At 47.0% G+C, this 21,623-nt stretch overlaps 1 protein-coding gene across 1 annotated transcript in view; it reads right to left on the bottom strand.

Moving 5' to 3' along the window:
• Positions 1–21,623, bottom strand: part of tenm3 (teneurin transmembrane protein 3) — a 702,745-nt gene that overhangs the window by 155,876 nt on the left and 525,246 nt on the right. The window contains 1 exon segment of the mRNA XM_033018762.1: positions 5,765–5,979. Within this exon segment, the coding sequence (XP_032874653.1) occupies positions 5,765–5,979 (215 nt within the window).

The raw sequence follows: 21,623 nt of genomic DNA, 5'->3' as shown, positions 1-21,623 counted from the left end.
CTTGGCCTTTCGGTGTGGTGTCCATTCTGCTTCTTGGCCTTTCGGCGTGGTGTCCATTCTGCGTCTTGGCCTTTCGGTGTGGTGTCCATTCTGCTTCTTGGCCTTTCGGCGTGGTGTCCATTCTGCGTCTTGTCCTTTCGGCGTGGTGTCCATTCTGCGTCTTGTCCTTTCGGCGTGGAGTCCATTCTGCGTCTTGGCCTTTCGGCGTGGTGTCCATTCTGCGTCTTGGCCTTTCGGCGTGCTGCCCGTTCGGTATCTTGGCTTTTCAGGGCGATGTTCGTTCAGCATCTTGGCTTCCACTTCTTGGCTTCGACTTCCAGACCTTCGACGTCCTGTCCACACACGGCCCCATCTACACTCGACCCATCTCTCTGCATTTGGCACAAATTCCTCCACACTGTCCTATCCATGTACCTGTCTAAAAGTTTCTTAAACGTTGCGCTAGTCCCTGCCTCAACTACCTCCTCTGGCAGCTCGTCCCACACACCAAACCGACCTTTGTATAAAAACGTTACCACTCAGATTCCTATTAAATTTTTCTCCCCTCACTTTAAACCTATATCCTCTAGTTCTCGATGACTCTACTCTCTCCACATGATTTTATACAGCTCTATAAGATCACCCTGTATCCTCCTGTGCTCCGAGGCATAGAGTCCCACCCCCTCTAAGTCTCCCTGTAGCCTCGAGTCCAGGCAACAGCATCGTAAATCTTCTCTGCACCCCTCTGTAAATTGTACCTAGTGTGTGCAGGTTAGTGTTACAGCACAGTGATCGCTGGTCGGCACAGCTTTGTCGGGACAAAGGGCCTGTTTCCACGCTGTATCTCCAAACTAAACTAAACTAAATTAATTTCAGCAGGTCAGGCAGCATTTGTGGAGGAAATAGATAGGCAATGCTTCAGGTCGAGTCCATTCTTCAGATGACTCGTGGTGTAGCACTAGAGTTGCTGCCTCACAATCCTGGCTATAGCTGCCATCTGTATGGAGTTTCTATATTCTCCCTGTCACCTGAGTGGGTTTTCTCCGGGTGCTCCGTTTTTCAGGATGGAAGCTGGGTCTCTGGCACTGTGAGGCAGCAACTCTACCACTGCACCACTTCAAACTGCTAGTTCATAAATCCATGTTCGTAAGTTCCAGGAGCAGAATTAGGCCATTTGGCCCATCAAGTCTACTCCACCATTCAATCATGGCTGAACTATCTCTCCCTCTCAACCCCATTCTCCTGCCTTCTCACCATAACCCCTGATGCCCGTACTGATCAAGAACCTATCCATCTCTGCCCTAAAAATATGCACTGACTTGGCCTCCACAGCCTTCTGTGGCAAGATAGCTGGATATGAGAGCTAGATAGGCCTCTTAAGAATAGCGGAGTCAGGGGATATGGGGAGAAGGCAGGAACGGGGTACTGAATGGGGATGATCAGCCATGATCACATTGAATGGCGGTGCTGGATCGAAGGGCCGAATGGCCTACTCCTGCACCTATTGTCTATTGCAATGAATTCCACAGGTTCATCACCCTCTGACTAAAGAAATACCTCCTCATCTCCTTCATAAAGGATCGTCCTTTAATTCGGAGGCTGTGCCCTCTGGTCCTAGACTCTCCCACTAGTGGAAACATTCTCTCCACATCCACTCGATCCAGGCCTTTCATGTTTTGGTAAGTTTCTATGAGGTCCCCCCCTCATTCTTCTAAACTCAAACCAGCTAAAATCAAAGTTAAATTTAAGCCAGCGTTTTCAGACAGCGGTTTGTGATAGATTCAGGCAACTATTGATCCACGCTGCATCAGCATTCATTGCCAGCACGATTGATCTCATTTATTTAACAAAGCTCAAAGCAATCCCAGTTGACAAGAAAATGGCAGCTGATCGATGAATTAAATGAGGCAATCAACAATTTGAGGGCTGCTCGTGTTCAGTATCGTGGGGTATACATCTCGCACCCAACAAACCTCCCTTCCATTGACTCCATCTACACCTCATGCTGCCTCGGCAAGGCCAGCAGCATCATCAAGGACCACTCGCACCCTGGCCACTCCCTCTTCTCCCCTCTCCCATCAGGCAAGAGGTACAGAAGTGTGAAAACACACACCTCCAGATTCAGGGACAGTTTCTTCCCAGCTGTTATCAGGCAACTGAACCATCCTACCACAGCCAAAGAGCAGTCCTGAACTACTATCTACCTCATTGATCAGGCGTTACTGGCTTTATCTTGCACTAAACGTTTCGTTGAGTTATTTTCTTCATCATGTTTCTGTACACTGTGGACGGCCCGATTGTAATCATGTATAGCCTTTCACTGTACCTCGTGACAATAAACTAAACGCAACAAGACAGCTCAAGGATCATGTAGAAATAAAGAACTGCAGATGTTGGCGTACACCAAAGATGGACACAAAGTGCAGCGGTATCTCAGCAGCAGCATGAGGTCATAAGGTCATGTGATAGGAGTAGAATTAGGCCATTTGGCCCATCAAGTCTACTTCACCATTCATTAATGGCTGATCTATCTCTCCCTCTCAACCCCATTCTCCTGTCGTCTCCCCATAGCCCCTGAGACCTGTACTGATCAAGAATCTATCAATCCCTGCCTTAAAAATATCCACTGCCTTGGTCTCCACAGCCTTCTGTGGCAATGAATTCCACAGATTCACCACCCTCTGACTAAAGAAATTTCTCCTCATCTCCTTCCTAAAATAATGTCCCTTAATTCTGATGCTGTGACATCTAGTCCTAGACTCTCCCACTAGTGGAAACATCCTCTCCACATCCACTCTATCCAAGCCTTTCACTATTCTGTATGTTTCAATGAGGCCCCCTCTTATTCTTCTAAACTCCAGCGAGTACAGGCCCAGTGTCGACAAACATTCATCATAGGTTAACCCACTCATTCCTGGAATCATTCTTGTAAACCTCCTCTGGACCCTCTCCAGAGCCAGAACATCCTTCCTCGGATATGGTGCCTAAAATTGCTCACAATATTCCAAATGTGGCCTGACCAGCGCCTTATAGAGCCTCAGCATTACATCCCTGTTTTTGTATACAAGCCCTTTTGAAATAAATTCTAGCATTTATTTCAAGAGGACCCGAAACATCGCCAATTCCTTCGCTCCATAGATGCTGCCTCACCCGCTGAGTTTCTCCAGCACTTTTGTCTACCTTCGATTTTTCCAGCATCTGCAGTTCTTTCTTCAACATTACTCTGAATGTGGCTTCGCAATCGTCTTAAATAACGTCTTAAATCGCCATAACCTCCCAACTTCTATACTCGAGGTGTGTAAGCAGGAACTGCAGATGCTGGTTTAAACTGATAATAGACTCAACATTCAGGAGTAACTCAGCGGGTCGGGCAGCATCTACGGAGAAGAGGAATAGGTGATGTTTCAGGTCAAGACTGGTCTGATGAAGGATCTCGGCCTGAAACGTCACCTATCCCTCCCCTCCAGAGATGGTGCCTGACCTGCTGAGTTAATCCAGCATTTGATGTCTATCTTCTATACTCAATGAGGGTAGAAGTATATTTAAGAAGACTTAAGCCCCTGCCCCACTTAGGAGACCTAAACAGCAACCTCTGGTGACCTTGCCCACCACCCAAGGTTTCCATGAGGTCACCGGAGGTTTTGGTCACTCTCCCTAATGGTCGAAGTGGTTTCCACGTGGTCGAGGCTTCATCTAGGTTGCTGCTATTTTTTCATCATGATTAAAACCGGCCTCGACTAAAAATAGGTTGCCGTTTTAAAAACCGATCATTTTTTAGTCGCAGGTCTAGTCGAAGCCGGTTTTCTTCATAGTCGAGGAAGGTTTTCAACATATGGGTGGGAGGTGGTAGGGGGTTGCAGGTCACCTCGACCGTGACATTTTTTTTGGGTGGTGGGCAAGGTCACCAGAGGTTGCTGTTTAGGTCTCAAAAGTGGGACAGGGGCTTAATGGACCTGTCCCACTTACGCAACTTTTTCGGCGACTGCCGGCACCCGTCATAGTCTCAGCAGGTCGTCGAAAATGTGCAACATGTTGAAAATCCAGCGGCGACCAGAACAAGGTACGACTCTTTGGGCGACTACTCACGACCATACAGGCTTCACCCCGCGACATGTCGCCTGTATGGCCGTGAGTCGTCTCCTCAGTCGCTCAAAGAGTCGTAGCGTCTTTCTGGTCGCCGCTGGATTTTCAACGACGAACATTTTCAGCGACCTGCAACGACCTACGACGGGTGCCAACAAGTCGCCGAAAAAGTCGCGTAAATGGCACAGGCCCATCATGGTGCAGGCACATGTGGAGAGACACAGGGAGACTCTCCATGTACCAGAGGGATGGGAGGCAACAGTATTAAGAGAAGAATGAATCACTAACATCACTATCAATGGAGCAAAGAAGGTTAATTGAATATTTTTAATAGAATTTTTTAAATTATGTTGAAGATTGAGTGAATTGGGAAGGGACTTCTCCGCTGTTTGGGGAGCGTCTTGCTTGGATAAGAACTTGAGAGGTAAAAATGGACAATTGATTTGAAACAGGGCAGCATTCAGAAAGAGTGTGTAGGAGTGCCACAGTTTAAGAATAAGGAGTCAGCCATTTAGAACGGAGACGAGGAAACACTTTTTCCCACAGAGTGGTGAGTGTGGAATTCTCTGCCTCAGAGGGCGGTGAGGCTGGTTCTCTGGATGCTTTCAAGAGAGAGCTAGATAGGGCTCTTTAAAATAGCGGAGTCAGGGGATATGGGGAGAAGGCAGGAACGGGGTACTGATTGGGGATGATCAGCCATGACCACATTGAATGGCGGTGCTGGCTCGAAGGGCCAAATGGGCTACTCCTGCACCTATTGTCTATTGTCTATTGAGGGAACTTCAGATGCTGGTTTATACCGAAGATAGACACACTACGGGCTGAAGTAACTCAGCAGAACAGGCAGGATCTGTGGAGAAAAAGGATGGGTGACGTTTCAGGTCAGAGCACTGCTTCAGACTCTAGGCTTCAGACTGGAGTCTGTATTTTGTGCTGTTTGACTCTATGACTGTATTCATTGCACAGCTAAATAATGGTGGATTTATTATACGAGAAAGGCTCTTCAGCCCACTGAGTCCACGAGACCATCGATCGCCCGCTCACACGAGTTCTACGTTATCCCACCTCCACATCCACCCCCTACACACTTGGGGCAATTTACAGAAATCAATTAACCTACAAAGCCGCACGTCTTTGGCATGGGGGAGCAAACCGGAGCACCCGGAGGAAACCCACGCGGTCACAGTAGGTCACAGGGTGGCGACTGTGTCTATAGACAATAGACAATAGACAATAGGTGCAGGAGTAGGCCATTTGGCCCTTCGAGCCAGCACTGCCATTCAATGTGATCATGGCTGATCATCCAAAATCAGTACCCCATTCCTGTTTTCTCCCCCATATCCCTTGATTCTGTTAGTTCTAGGTTCTAAATCTAATTCTCTATTGAAAACATCCAGTGAATTGGTCTCCACTGCCTTCTGTGGCAGAGAATTCCACAGATTCCTCATCTCAGTCCTAAATGGTCTACCCCTTATTGGTTACTGTGGTCCCTGGTTCAGGACTCCCCCAACATTGGGGAAAAAAATTCCTGCATCCAGCCTGTCCAATCCCTTAAGAATGTGACGCTACTATAAGATCCCCTCTAAATTCCAGTGAATACAAGCCCAGTTGACCCATTCTTTCATCATATGTCAGTCCCGCTATCCCGGGAATTAACCTGGTGAACCTGCGATCAAACTGAACAGTTAGTGAGGAGCCGTACCTGGGTGTGGGAGGGAGGGAGACCCTTTCTCCCGTACACACCGATCAGTGCATCTTTCGGGAGGGAGATGTTGAACTTCAGGAACTGGGGCTGGTCAACGTAGAGCTGCGCTCTCCAAAAGACACCGGGAGGGACCTCCTGTATCGCCCGGCGGCCAAGGTCCACCTCTCCCGAATCGATGGTGTTGTTCTCCTGGTGAGGGAATCCAAACTTTCCTTCAAAGAAAGAGAACAGTTTGTGAATGCAAGGTTTCCAGTCACAGACACATAGAAACATAGACAATAGGTGCAGGAGGAGGCCATCATTGTGATCATGGCTGATCGTCCCCAATCAATAACCCGTGCCTGCCTTCTCCCCATATCCCTTGACTCCACTAGCCCCTAGAACTCTATCTAACTCTCTCTTAAATCCATCCAGAGATTTGGCCTCCACTGCCGTCTGTGGCAGGGAATTCCACAAATTCACAACTCTCTGGGTGAAAAAGTTTTTTCTCACCTCAGTCTTAAATGGCCTCCCCTTTATTCTAAGACTGTGGCCCCTGGTTCTGGACTCGCCCAACATTGGGAACATTTTTCCTGCATCTAGCTTGTCCAGTCCTTTTATAATTTTATATGTTTCTATAAGATACCCCCTCATCCTTTAGTTAATGACACGCCAGGAAAAAAAAGTGTGTGTGTGTGTGTGTGTGAGAGAGAGAAAGCGATAGAGAGAAAGAGTGTGTGTGGATATATATGTTTAAGAAAGAATTGCAGATGCTGGAGAAATCGAAGGTGGACAAAAGTGCTGGAGAAACTCAGCGGATGAGGCAGCATCTATGGAGCGAAGGAATAGGTGAAGTTTCGGGTCGAGACCCTTCTTCAGACAGATGTGGGGGTGGGGGGGCGGGAAGAAGAAAGGAAGAGGCGGAGACAGCGGGCTGTGGGAGAGCTGGGAATGGGAGGGGAAGGAGGGAGAAAGCAAGGACCATCTGAAATATCAGTTATGATATTGTTTACAATATTTACAGGGTCAGGCAGCATCTCCGAAAACTGAAATCTGAAGAGGGCCCCCGACCCGAAAAGTCGTCTATCCATTTTCTCCAGAGATAGACATGAAATGCTGGAGTAACTCAGCGAGACAGACAGCATCCCTGGAGAAAAGAAATGGGTGATGTTTCGGGTCAAGCCCCTTCTCCAGACTGAGAATCAGGGCTGAGGGAGACAGAGAGACATGGAAGGGTAAGGCGTGAAAACACGGATCAAAAGGGATGATAATCAAGAAAATGTAGAATGGCAGACACAAAATGCTGGAGTAACTCAGCGGGACGGGCAGCATCTCTAATAATAATAATAATAATAAATTTTATTTAATGGGCGCCTTTCATACATCTCAAGGACACCTTACATAGTAATCGGAATAAAAACATATAATCGGAATAAAACAAGTAATAAAGACATCACAGTGACACAAATTAAAAACAGAATTCAATCCAAAAACAGAAAATCAAAAACAGTGTGAAAAGAAGGAACGGGTGACGTTTCGGGGTGAGACCCTTCTTGTAGGATGTAGAATGGTACATTGTTAGCCAGGGCCGATTTAGATGAAGAGAGGCCCTAGGCCTCATATCCCCGTCTGTCAAAAATCTTCCAACCCACCATTCTACCTCCAGGTCCCTAAGATCGGCCGACCTGGGGCTACTGACTATCCCGCGGTCTAGGTTTAAGCTCAGGGGTGACCGCGCTTTTGCGGTTGCAGCTCCTAAACTGTGGAACAGCATCCCTCTCCTCATCAGAACTGCATCGACTCCTTTAAGTCGAGGCTCAAAACCTATTTCTACTCACAAGCGTTTTTGAGGCCCTCTGAGGGGGCGCTGTGAACAGTTTATGTATGTATTGTTAGATCTGTGTACCATTGTATGTAGCACGTTAGTACCTGCACTGATGTACAGCACTTTGGTCAACGTGAGTTGTTTTTAAATGTGCTATACAAAATAAATTGATTGCTTGATTGACTGATAGGCTATTCCACGTGAGGCCCCTCCCAATCCCCCACCCCCACGACTAGGCGAAGATGGAAGAGTGTTTTAAATAATTTGAGCGAAGCCAAGGATGATGATGGGTGTTTAAAAATCCGCAATTCGCAATTCCTTCTCCAAAGGACATAAAATGTTATTGTTAAATACCGTAGTGATTGAAAAAAAAAAGCATAAATGTTAACATGAACACTGTGAAAAACTTTTGCTATAATCTTTGCACCTCTAATCTTTGCACTTTCCTACTTCCCCTGAGTTTTGACTTTTGAAACCTGCAAGTATCCAAAGATGTTCCCTGGCTGCACCCGCCATCGCTGTTTACTGGAGCACGTCAGAAAGTTTACGGGACCCCGGTGCCACCAGATTGACACCGATGTGCAGCCGAGCGTGGCCAATGAGTCAAGGGGCTGGAAAGCTGCGCTTTTTGAAAATGTATTTATTGCCAGTGCTAGTGTCGAGTTATCGGCTTAAAACAGTATTATTCTGAAATGGAGGGCAAGGAAGGGTTGTTTAGAGACTACAGTGCGTTGTGACAGCATATGTAAGAAAGACCTATGACAGTGTCAAAAATATTACATGCCTTGGCCGGAGGCCCCTTAGATTTTGAGGCCCTGGGCTTCAGACTACCTGGTCTGTAGGTAAATCTGACACTGTTAGCTGAGGGGAAGGTGACAGGCTGTTCAATCAGTAAAATTTAATCAGGAGGACAGTGCAACCAGTTGGAGAACTAGGGTGGGGGAGGGACAGAGAGAGGGGGGAGGGACAGAGAGAGAGGGGATGCAAGGGTAACTCGAAGTTAGAGAATTCTCCAGAGATGCTGCCTGACATCCTGAGTTACTCCAGCACTTTTTGTCTATTTTTACCAGAGGAGGTGGTTGAGGCATGTACCATAACATCATTAGAAAGACCGTTGGACAGGTACGTCAATAGACAATAGGTGCAGGAGTAGGCCATTCGGCCCTTCGAGCCAGCACCGCCATTCAATGTGATCATGGCTGATCATCCCCAATCAGTACCCCGTTCCTGCCTTCTCCCCATATTCCCTGACTCCGCTATCTTTAAGAGCCGTATCTAGCTCTCTCTTGAAAATATCCAGAGAACCAGCCTCCACCACCCTCTGAGGCAGAGAATTCCACAGACTCACAACTCTCTGTGTGAAAAGGTGTTTCCTCGTCTCCGTTCTAAATGGCTTACACCTTATTCTTAAACTGTGGCCCCTGGTTCTGGACTCCCCCAACATCGGGAACATGTTTCCTGCCTCGAGCGTGTCCAAAGCCTTAATAATCTCACATGTTTCAATAAGATTGCCTCTCATCCTTCTAAACTCCAGAGTGTACAAGCCCAGCCGCTCCATTCTCTCCATAGGAAAGGTTTAGAGGGATATGGGCCAAACGTGGGCAAATGGGACTATTGTCGATGGGGCATGGTCGAGTCGGGACAAAGGGAGGATAATTGTATGCCTCTAATCTGAGAAGCCGCTCATGTTAATCATCAGTCCAGCAGGCAAAGACCAAACAGAAAAACATAACGTGAGATTGTTGGGTAAACATGTCAGGAGGCTGGTTTCGTTTAATCCCAATTGACTGAAGCTTTGGTCAGAACTGTTGCAAATTAAATATGTCCATTTTACCAGATTTCACTGGCACCGATCTAAAACAAGCAACCACATACTGATTATATAATCTGATACCTTTGGGAAGCAAGGGTGAAAATAATTACATTCCAATGCTCCCTTTTCTAGACACTGCCCTCATTGTAGAAATAAGGGCCAAACAAAAACAAAATTCTGAATGGCATCTTAATTTTGATAACTTTATTTTCTTAGGTTAGCTTCGGGCGTTTGGTAGGTCAGCAGACATATGCCCCGGGACCACTGTGAGTGGTGGTGGTAACGTTGTTTTAGCTTTAGCTTCAGATTTAGAGATACAGCGCGGAAACAGGCCCTTCAGCCCACCAAGTCCACACCGAACAGTGATCACCCGCACACTAACACTAGTGACAATTTTACACTTATACCAAGCAAATTAACCTACCAGCACGCCCGTCTTTTGAGTGTGGGAGGAAGCCACACAGAGAGTTGTGAGTCTGTGGAATTCTCTGCCTCAGAGGGCAGCGGAGGCCGGTTCTCTGGATGCCTTCAAGAGAGAGCTAGATAGAAGTCTTAAAGATAGCGGAGTCAGGGGATATGGGGAGAAAGCAGGAACGGGGTACTGATTGTGGATGATCAGCCATGATCACATTGAATGGCGGTGCTGGCTCGAAGGGCCGAATGGCCTACTCCTGCACCTATGGTTTCTATAAACAGATTTAAATCCCTTCTTAATGATGTTGAAGCGGGCTCTTCTGTCTGTACATGCTTTGTTTGATGATGTTCTGACTGTGACTATTTATATGTTCTCTGTTGTTTTTAAATTATTGTCTGTAACTGTGGAACTGTGCTGCTGCCTGTCTTGGCCAGGACTCTCTTGTAAAAGAGATGTTTAATCTCAATGAGACTTCTCCTGGTTAAATAAAGGTTAAATAAAAAATTAAAAAATAATAAAAATTGTCTATTGTTGGGATGATGTGAAACGTAACATCAGTTCCGTTTAGTTTATTGTCACGTGTACGGAGGTTCAGTGAAAAGCTTTTGTTGCGTGCTAACTAGTCAGCAGAAAGACAATACATGATTACAATCGAGCCATTTACAGTGTACTGATTATCTCGAAGTTCGGCAAGGAAAGATCGCATGTATAGGAGGGAACTGCAGATGCTGGTTTTAAACCGAAGATATACAAAACATGCTGGAGTAACTCAGCGGGACAGGCAGCATCTCTGGGGAGAAGGAATGGGTGACGTTTCCGGTCGAGACCCTCCTTCAAGACTTTGAACGAGGGTCTCGATCCGAAAAGTCACCCATTCCTTCTCTCCAGAGATGCTGCCTGACCCGCTGAGTTACTCTAGGAGAGTCTCCGGTTCAGAAAGACTCATGCCTCACTGTGATTTCAGCTATAAGTTGGATAATGACCCGCTAATCTTAGAGGCACACAGGTCAGAAAGAGGCCATTCGGCCCAAAGTCCATGCTGACCAGGATTCCCCTCAATCTCAGGAAACATGAAAACAATCCAAGTCTATCCAACCTCAGCCAGGAGCTAATACCCCTCAACGCTGGTAAACGTTTGGGAATTGCTCTGCCCAGGACAAGAAGGCTCTGCAGAGAGTAGTGCGTTCGGCAGAACGCACTATGGGAACTACACTCGCCCCCCTGCAGGAACTATACAACAGAAGGTGCAACTTCAGAGCCAGCAAGATCATGGGAGACCCCTTCCACCCCAGCAACGGACTGTTCCAGCTGCTACGGTCAGGCAAACGCCTCCGTTGCCATGCTGTGAGAACGGAGAGGATGAGAAGGAGTTTCTTCCCGGAGGCTATTAGGACTGTAAACTGCTATCTCACCAGGGACTAACTAAAGGGCCTGTCCCACTTACGCGACCTTGGCTCGCAAAATATGCGACCTTGTGGTCGCTTGAGGCGTACGGGCACCGTATGGCCGCGCAGGGCCGGTCCCACTTAGAGGCGCGGAGTTGTGCGGGGCTGGTCCCGACATCGCGCGGGGATCCGAAATTCTGTCAGTGGCCGAAATCTTCGCGCGCCAACGGCCTGTCGGCACTCAGGCGCATTGCGGTCGTACGCAGCATCTTGACGTCGTAAACAGCGTCTTGACGGCGTACGCCTAGTGTGTGGCATTGTGCGATGATGTCACCGCCCGACGTGGCGTTGCGTGATGACGTCACCGCCCAAATTCAGTCGGCCCGCCTCCTGCCCAGCTGTTTGGTAAGCATGACGCAAATGACATCACGCGCAAACTTAGCGCTTACTTAGCGCAAACTTAGCGCGAACTTCGCGTGAACTTCGCTTCCGTTTGGTCGCTCCAAACGCACGCAATCGCATGCAAGTGGGACAGGCCATTTACTGTACCAATTTACTGTTGTGGTGTTTTTTTTAAATTGCTCTTTTTTTCTTTTTTTCCTCCCACAAATATGCAATATGTGAATATGTGATTCTGTTCCATTCTGTTTTGTAGTTTTTTGCACAATCGGCAAGCATTGCCACTTTTTATTTCACTGCTCATCTCGTATGTGTATGTGGAATAAACTTGACTTGACGACTTGACCTCCTCTGTACCCTTTCCTAGCTGAGAAGATCTACAAAGTTGTTGCCAGGACTCGAGGGTCTGAGCTATGGGGAGAGGTTGAGTAACCTCGGACTCTATTCCATAGAGCGCAGGAGGATGATTTTATAGAGATGTATAAAGTATATCAATATTACTAAAAGTAAGATCTTGACCGCTTTTGACTCACTGCGATGTGATTTCCGAGAGAACTCCGCCACGTACGGCCGTCATTTTTAGCCACCTTGCTCAGAGCCCCCCTCCACCTGGACTGGACTGGAGGATTATTCCCATCGATGAAAAATCAGAGAGATATTAATGTTTTTTTTTTAATTGCCATTCTCCCTGCTGATGGGAGGGGGGAGGGACTATAAAACCCGGAAGTGGTGTGCCTCACTCAGTCTCTGCAAGATGGAGGAAGCGAGAGGATCACATCTCTCTGAGCTCTGAATAACACTGTACACATGTCTACTCAACTGTGAGTGCCCTTAATGTGGTTTGAAAATGAAAATATGGTTGGTTTGAAGTAAAAAGGCACTGCAAATGGTTGTTTGGGGAGTTTGGGTTGAAGTAAAAAGGCACTGCAAATGGTTGTTTGGGGGTTTTGGGTTGAAGTGAAAAGGCACTGCAAATGGTTGTTTGTCTAAACTTGACAACTTCCTGTTTGCACTATATTGATTTTAGATAAAACGCTACCACTTACGGCTGTGACTTTTGGCTATCTTACTCAGCCCCCCTCCGCACATCAGGTGCAGAGGTTTCTTCCTATCAATGAAAAATAAAAGTGTTATTAGTGTTTAATAAATGTTGAGAATCTCTCTCCTGTCAATCATGCCATGAAGGCTACACCTTTTCCGGTGGGAGGGGGAGGGATTATAAACCCCGGAAGTGTGGGTGTGGCTCAGACTCTGTATGATGGGGGAGGGAGTGGTCACGAATCTGTCTGAGCTGTGAATCAACTGAACGCACTGAATGTCTACTGAACTGTGAGTGTGGTGTTTTGTGAGGTTTTATGGTGGTTTCACCCTGCTTGAAATGGTATGAAACTGCATTTGAATGTGGTGGCCTTGCACCCTGCATGAAATGGTATGAAACTGCATTTGAATTTGGTGGCCTTGCACCCTGCATGAAATGGTATGAAACTGCACTTGAATTTGGTGGCCTTGCACCCTGCTTGAAGCGGTATGAAACTGCACTTGAATTTTGTGGCCTTGCACCCTGCTTGAAGCGGTATGAAACTGCACTTGAATTTGGTGACCTTGCACCCTGCTTGAAATGGTAGGAAAATGGATTTAAATTTGGTGGCCTTGCATTTCAAGGAATAGCCGTGAGTCAACAGCCAGCCCACCAGCCGTGAGTGAGCTGCCAGCACATCAGGCTTGAGGGACTGAGTTGCCACCCCAAGAATCCATTTGGCCCACAATGTCCATACTAGCCTTCTGGAGACCAGTAGTCCCTGCAGCCAACAACACCCATACTAGCGCTCCAGAAAGCCACAATATTGGAATTGGTGGAGAGGTGGAATATTGCGTCGGGGGGCCAGCCCTCCCGTGTGAACATGGGACCCAATGGGTCCCACTTAGTTTAGCTTATTTATAGAATTATCTAATCTTTGTACATCATGCAAAAGAAAGCTTTTCACTGTACCTCAGTACACAGAGTCAGAGTGATACAGTGTGGAAACAGGCCAACTTGCCCACACCGACCAACACGCCCCATCTACACTAGTCCCACCTGCCTGTGCTTGGCCCATACCCTTCCAAACCTGTCCTATCCATGTACCTAACTGTATGTTAACCGTTGGGATAGTCCCAGCCTCAACTACCTCCTCCGGCAGCTCGTTCCATACATCCACCACCCTTTGTGTAAGAGTAGAGCTGCTGCCTCACAGCACCAGAGACCCGGGTTCGATCCTGACCATGGGTGCTGTCTGTACGGACTTTGTACCTTCTCCCTGAGAACGCGTGGTTTTTCCCCCGGGTGCTCCGGTTTCCTCCCACGCACCAAAGACATGCAGGTTTGCAAGTTAATTGGCTTCTGTAAAAATTGCCCCTAGTGTGTAGGACTGGGATACCATCGTACCAGTGTACGGGGTGATCGCTGGTCGGCGTGGACTCGGTGGGCCGAAGGGCCTGTTTCCAGGCTGTATCTCTAAACTAAACTAATCTAAACTGAACAGTTGAGGAAAGTTTACTTCTCAGAGAATGTGTAATAAATAATCTTGTCGAATGACGTCTATGGATGCAAAAATGGATGTAAAATTTTGCTAATTAACAGTTTTTGATATTAACCATATAACCATATAACAATTACAGCACGGAAACAGGCCATCTCGGCCCTACAAGTCCGTGCTGAACAACTTTTTTCCCTTAGTCCCACCTGCCTGCACTCATACCATAACCCTCCATTCCCTTCTCATTCATATACCTATCCAATTTATTTTTAAATGATACCAACGAACCTGCCTCCACCACTTCCACTGGAAGCTCATTCCACACCGCTACCACTCTCTGAGTAAAGAAGTTCCCCCTCATGCTACCCCTAAACTTCTGTCCCTTAATTCTGAAGTCATGTCCTCTTGTTTGAATCTTCCCTTTTCTCAAAGGGAAAAGCTTGTCCACATCAACTCTGTCTATCCCTCTCATCATTTTAAAGACCTCTATCAAGTCCCCCCTTAACCTTCTGCGCTCCAGAGAATAAAGACCTAACTTATTCAACCTTTCTCTGTAACTTAGTTGTTGAAACCCAGGCAACATTCTAGTAAATCTCCTCTGTACTCTCTCTATTTTGTTGACATCCTTCCTATAATTGGGCGACCAAGATTGTACCCCATACTCCAGAATTGGTCTCACCAATGCCTTGTACAATTTTAACATTACATCCCAGCTTCTATACTCAATGCTCTGATTTATAAAGGCTAGCATACCAAAAGCTTTCTTTACCACCCTAATATTGATAATAAATCATACAGGAAAAGATTCCATCTAAATTTTTTTTTAATGCTGATCAGAAAATTAGTGAGACTGTATGGTTTTTCACCCAAAGTGGAGTGATCTGAAACAGTTGGTCCATAATGCTTTAAATGACACTAATTTACAAGTCAGGAGGCAGAGAAGGTCACTCGATTGATCAAGTTATAGAACACCATGTTATAGGAAAGATGTTGTCAAGCAGGAAAGGGTGCAGAGAAGATTTGCGATAATGTTTCCAGGACTCAAGGGCCTGAGCTATAAGGAGCGGTTGAGCAGGCTGGGTCTGTATTCCTTGGAGCGCAGGAGGATGAGGGGGTGATCAAATAGAGGTGTATAAGATCAAGAGAGGAATAGATCGGGTAGACGCATGGAGTCTCTTACCCAGAGTAGGGGAATCGAGGACCAGAGGACATAGTTTTAAGGTGAAGGGGAAAGATTTAATAGGAATCTGAGGGGTAACTTTTTCACACAAAGGGTGGTGGGTGTATGGAACGAGCTGCCGGAGCAGGTAGTGGAGGCCGGGACTATCCAAAAGTTTAAGAAACATTTAGACAGGTACATGGATAGGACAGGTTTGGAGGGATATGGGCCAAAGGCAGGCAGGTGGGACTAGTGTAGAAGGGACATGTTGGCCAGTGTAGGCAAGTTGGGCCGAAGGGCCTGTCTCCGCACCGTATGACTCTGTGACTCTATGACACTATGACTCCCGAAGTTCCCGACCCAAAACGTCACCTATCTACATTCTCTAGAGTATTCTCTGGAATCATGTTAACTTCCAGTCCAATAGGTGGAGCAAAGGGGAAGATACAGAGTGCAGAATATAGTTCTCAGCATTGTAGCGCATCAGTTCCACAGACAAAGTCCAATGTCCACAATGGGGTAGAGGTGAATCGGACAGCACCCTAGCTTATGGAAGGGCCGTTCAGAAGCTTGATAACAGAGGGGAAGAAGCTGTTCCTGAGTCTGGTGGTGCGCGCTTTCAAGCTCCTGTACCTTCTGCCGGATGGGAGCGGGGAGAAGAAGGAATGACCGGGGTGGGACAGGGACAAGTCATTGATGATGTCGGCTGCTTTCCCGAGGCAGCGTGAAGTGTAGACACATAGAAACAGAAAATAGGTGCAGGAGGAGGCCATTCGGCCCTTTGAGCCAGCACCGCCATTCATTGTGATCATGGCTGATCGTCCCCAATCAATAACCCATTCCTGCCTTCTCCCCATATCCCTTGATTCCACTAGCCCCTAGAGCTATATCTAACTCTCTCTTAAATCCATCCAGTGATTTGGCCTCCACTGCCCTTTGTGGCAGAGAATTCCACAAATTCACAACTCCCTGGGTGAAAACGTTTTTTCTCACCTCAGTCTTAAATGGCCTCCCCTTTATTCTAAGACTGTGGCCCCTGGTTCTGGACTCGCCCAACATTGGGAACATTTTTCCTGCATCTAGCTTGTCCAGTCTTTTTATAATTTTATATGTTTCTAGAAGATCCCCCCTCATCCTAAACTCCAGTGAATACAAGCCTAGTCTTTTCAATCTTTCCTCATATGACAGTCCCGCCATCCCAGGGATCAATCTCGTGAACCTACGCTGCACTGCCTCAATCACAAGGATGTCCTTCCTCAAATTAGGAGACCAAAACTGTACACAATACTCCAGATGTGGTCTCACCATAGCCCTATACAGTGAAGTGTAGATGGGGTCAATGGCGGGGAGTGTGGTGTGTGTGATGGACTGGGCTACATCCACAACTTTATGCATTTGCTCGAGGTCTTGGGCAAAGCTGTTCCCAAACCATGCTGTGATCCTACCCAACAGTAAGCTTGTATCTTGGTACACGTGACAATAATAAACTAATTTAAAACGTATCAGAGTCCTTTCAGTAAAATCAAATTCACTAATGGACCTGTCCCACTGTACGAACTAATTCAAGAGTTCTCCTCTGATTCGAACTCGGAGATTTACGGTAATGGCCGCTCGTCGGTACTCGGGGCTCTCGTGGACATTTTTCAACATGTTGAAAAATCTTCACGAGTCTTCACGAGCTAACCGCATTTCCCGAGTACCTGCCGTTAGCGTTGCGAGCCGCTAAGAGACGTCCCCGAGCTCCGACGTACCCGCTACGTACATTCCACGTGCTTACCACGAGTTTAATTTTTTTTAAACTCGGGAGAGCTCTTGAATGAACTCGTACAGTGGGACAGGGTTTTAAAGGTTTCAATAAAGGTTGGTTATAAAATAAATGATTTCTCATGTAATAAAGACCTAGTATTTCCTGGAACATGTCAGTGTAATTGTGGTCAACTTGTGGATTTACTTTAGCTGAGGTAATCTTAGTTAAAAGCTTGCCAGAGTAGTGTTGAGTGGATTTTCACTGCCTTTTCTACCAATTCTGTGACACCTTGACCTCCCCCCATTATCTCCTGCTGATGTCACTGTTTGTATTTCAAAGAAACCTCTGAATAACTTGTGATGAGCGTTTGTCGGCACTGGGCCTGTACTCGCTGGAGTTTAGAAGGATGAGGGGAATCCTCATTGAAACGTACCATAGTGAAAGGCCTGGATGGATTGAGTGGATGTGGAGAGGATGTTTCCACTGGTGGGAGAATCTGGGACCAGAGGACCTACCCTCAGAATTAAAGGATGTTCCTTTAGGAAGAGGATGAGAAGGAATTTCTTCAGTCAGAGAGTGGTGCATCTGTGGAATTCATTGCCACTGACGGTTGTGGAGGCCAAGTCAATGGATATTTTCAAGTCATATATGGATAGATTCTTGATTAGTAAGGGTGTCAGGGGTTATGGGTAGAAGGCAGGCGAATGGGGTCGATAGGTTAGCCATGATTGAATGGCAGAGTAGATTTTAATGGGCCGAATGGCCTAATTCAGCTCCGAGAACTTATGAACATGAATTGAAGCAGTTATCCCACAGTACAGCCACCATTGACTCCATCTACACTTCGCAAAACCAACAATAATCAAAGACTTGTCCCACCCCGGTCATTCCAACTTCTCCCCGCTCCCGTCTGGTACAGAAGCTTGAAAGCGCGCACTACCAGACTCGGTGGCACCAGGACGGCACGGTGACACATCAATTTAGTTGCTGCCTCACAACGCCAGAGACCCGAGATTGATCCTGACGGGTGGAGTTTGTATGTTCTCCCAATGACCTTCATAACAAGGTCTTCATATGTTGGCCTTCATAACAAGAGGATTTCAGTATAGGAGTAAAGAGGTTCTTCTGCAGTTGTATCGGGCTCTGGTAAGACCACATCTGGAGTATTGCGTATAGTTTTGTTCTACTAATTTGAGGAAAGACATCCTTGTGATTGAGGCAGTGCAGCGTAGGTTCACGAGATTGATCCCTGGGATGGCGGGACTGTCATATGAGGAAAGATGGAAAAGACTAGGCTTGTATTCACTGGAGTTTAGATGAATGAGGGGGGATCTTATAGAAACATATAAAATTATAAAAGGACTGGGCAGGTTAGATGCACGAAAAATGTTCCCAATGTTAGGCGAGTCCAGAATCAGGGGCCACAGTCTTAGAATAAAGGGGAGGCCATTTAGGACTGAGGTGAGAAAAACCTTTTTCACCCAGAGAGTTGTGAATTTGAGGAATTTCCTGCCACAGAGGGCAGTGGAGGCCAAATCACTGGATGTATTTAAGAGAGAGTTCGATAGAGCTCTATGGGCTAGTGGAGTCAAGGGATATGGGGTGAAGGCAGGCATGGGTTATTGATCGGGGATGTGGAATTCCCTGCCACAGAGGGCAGTGGAGGCCAAATCACTGGATGGATTTAAGAGAGAATTAAGTAGAGCTCTAGGGGCTAGTGGAATCAAGAGATATGGGGAGAAGGCACAGGTTATTGATTGGGGACGATCAGCCATGATCACAATGAATGGCGGTGCTGGCTCGAAGGGCCGAATGGCCTCCTCCTGCACCTATTTTCTATGTTTCTATGTTTGTTTCTATGATCTGCGTGGGTCTTCTCTGGGAGCTCAGGTTTCCTCCCACTTCCCAAAGATGTGCAGGTTTGCTGGTTGATCTGTAAATAGTCCCTAGAGTGTAGGACAGTGCTAGTGTACTGGGTGATTGCTGGTCGGAGCGGACTCGCTGAGTCAAAGGGCTTGTTTCCAATCTGTATCTCTAAACTATACTAAAGCTTTAAGAAATAATCAGCGGCTACAGAGGAGCATGGTGTGAGGGATAGTATGATTAAACCACCACCATTGTGAGGGGCCGAGTGATTGTAGTCACCGACCTTGTGATGGGCCGAGTAGCTGGAATCACCAACCTTGTGATTCGAACAAACAGTCAGACCTTCAGAGCTGTTGATAACATTGTAGAATAACAAGATGAGGTAAGGAATGTAGCTGACAACACAGAAGCTATTCTTTAGGTCAAAGGCAATTAAATAGGTTAGGCCAACAGATACTGCGCATGCTTAATAAGTTAAATGAATATTAACTTTACGCCCCTCATGACAAAGAACCTAATTTAAATGTACATGCGATGTATGATGTGGGAGGAGAGGGAATGATTGATGACGCACGGAGGGGAGGGTTGGAAGATTGTGAACCTCGGTACCCTGATTGGAAGGGGTCAGAAGGGGAGTAGTCCGATCAATAAAGACTGTATACTGAATTGTATAAAAATAGACGTTTTTCCTTAGCTCGGTGTGTCTCAACTTGGAGAGGCACCCGATTCTGCAGACTCGCAAATAAAGCATTTCTTGTTTCCACGATTTAGTCTCTGAGTAGTGATTGTGAGCACAAACAATATATCTCACAATGGTTTTAGTTTAGTTTAGAGATACTGCGCAGAAACAGGCCCTTCGGCCCACTGGGTCCGCGCCGACCAGCGCTCCCCGCACATTAGCATTATCCCACTCACAATGCAGAATATATAATCTTTATCGAAGCTAATTAACCTACAAACCTGGAGCTGGGAGTAAACTGGAGCACCCAGAGAAAACCCACAGGAAGAACATGCAAACTCCGTACAGACAGCACCAGTAGTCAGGATTGAACCCGGGTCTCTGGCGCTGTGAGGCAGCAACTCTACCGCTGTGCCACCGTGTCGCCCGGAATTCCTTCCAGTGGAATTCTCCGCCACAGAAGGCAGTGGAGGCCAATTCACTGGATGTTTTCAAGAGAGAGTTAGATTTAGCGCTTAGGGCTAACGGAATCAAAATCTATTTTATTCGTCACATACATCCGAAGGTGCAGTGAAATGAATTTGCCAGCAGCGATACACTTAAAAAGAACACACAATACACAATAGCATTTAACACAAACATCACATCCACCACAGTGAAGAATGCTGTGGTGGATGTTTGTGTTAAATTCTATTGTGCATTGTGTGTTCTTTATAAGAAGGCAACAAAGTTCAGTCAGTCCTCCTCCTTTGTTCACCCGTGGTCAGGGCCATGAATCCTCCGTAGTCGCCGCTACGGACAGTCGGATATACAGGCCCTCTCGTCGGGATGATCGAAACTCCGACGTCGGGACGGTCGAACACACACTTGGAGTGCCCGAATTGGCCACTTTCCTACCGGTGGTATCAAGGGGTATGGGGAGAAGGCAGGAGCGGGGTACTGATTGGGGATGATCAGCCATGATCATATTGAATGGCGGTGCTGGCTACAAGGGCCGAATGGCCTACTCCTGCACCTATTGTCTATGTTTCCCATTAGATCCCCTGCTTCACTTGCTCAAGTATTATATATCTGTAGTTCCTGGACGGTGGCCATGGGAACAGCAACTCCCAGGCGCTCTGAGGTTTGGATGGACTGGATTAGCCCCGGCTACCAGGCCTGGCCTAGGATGTGGTTTGTTGGGCCAGACTCCTAGGTTGTTAACCCACATCATCAGAGGCAGTGTCGGCAAGACCACCACACAGGCAAGAAACCTGATGCTCAGCGGAGGAAATAAAATTGTTATTCTTAGTTTAGTTTAGTTTAGTTTTTAGTTTAGAGATTCAGCGCGGAAACAGGCCTATCAGCCCACCGAGTCCGCACCAACCAGCGATCCCTGCACACTAACACTATCAATAAACAATAGGTGCAGGAGTAGGCCATTCGGCCCTACGAACCAGCACTGCCATTAAATGTGATCATGGCTGATCATCCACAATCAGTACTCCGTTCCTGCCTTCTCCCCATATCCCCTGACTCCGCTATCTTTAAGAGCCCTATCTAGCTCTCTCTTGAAAGCATCCAGAGAACCAGCCTCCACCGCCCTCTGAGGCAGAGAATTCCACAGACTCACAACTCTCTGTGAGAAAAAGTGTTTCCTTGTCTCCGTTCTAAATGGCTTACCCCTTATTCTTAAACTGTGGCCCCTGGTTATGGACTCCCCTCACATCGGGAACATGTTTCCTGCCTCTAGCACGTCCAGACCCTTAATAATCTTATATGTTTCAATAAGATGCCCTCTCATCCTTCTAAACTCCAGAGTGGACAAGCCCAGTCGCTCCATTCTCTCAGCAAATGACAGTCCCGCCATCCCTGGAATTAACCTGGTGAACCTACGCTGCACTCCCTCAATAGCAAGAATGTCCTTCCTCAAATTAGGGGACCAAAACTGCACACAATACTACAGGTGTGGTCTCACTTGGGCCCTTTACAACTGCAGAAGGACCTCTTAGATCCTATACTCAACTCGTCTTGTTATAAAGGCCAACATGCCATTCGCTTTATTCACTGCCTGCCCCAGATCCCGTTGTACTT

This window comes from Amblyraja radiata, chromosome 3, assembly GCF_010909765.2.
Source record: "Amblyraja radiata isolate CabotCenter1 chromosome 3, sAmbRad1.1.pri, whole genome shotgun sequence".
Lineage (NCBI taxonomy): Eukaryota > Metazoa > Chordata > Chondrichthyes > Rajiformes > Rajidae > Amblyraja > Amblyraja radiata.
This window is presented reverse-complemented; position numbering and strand designations above follow the sequence as displayed.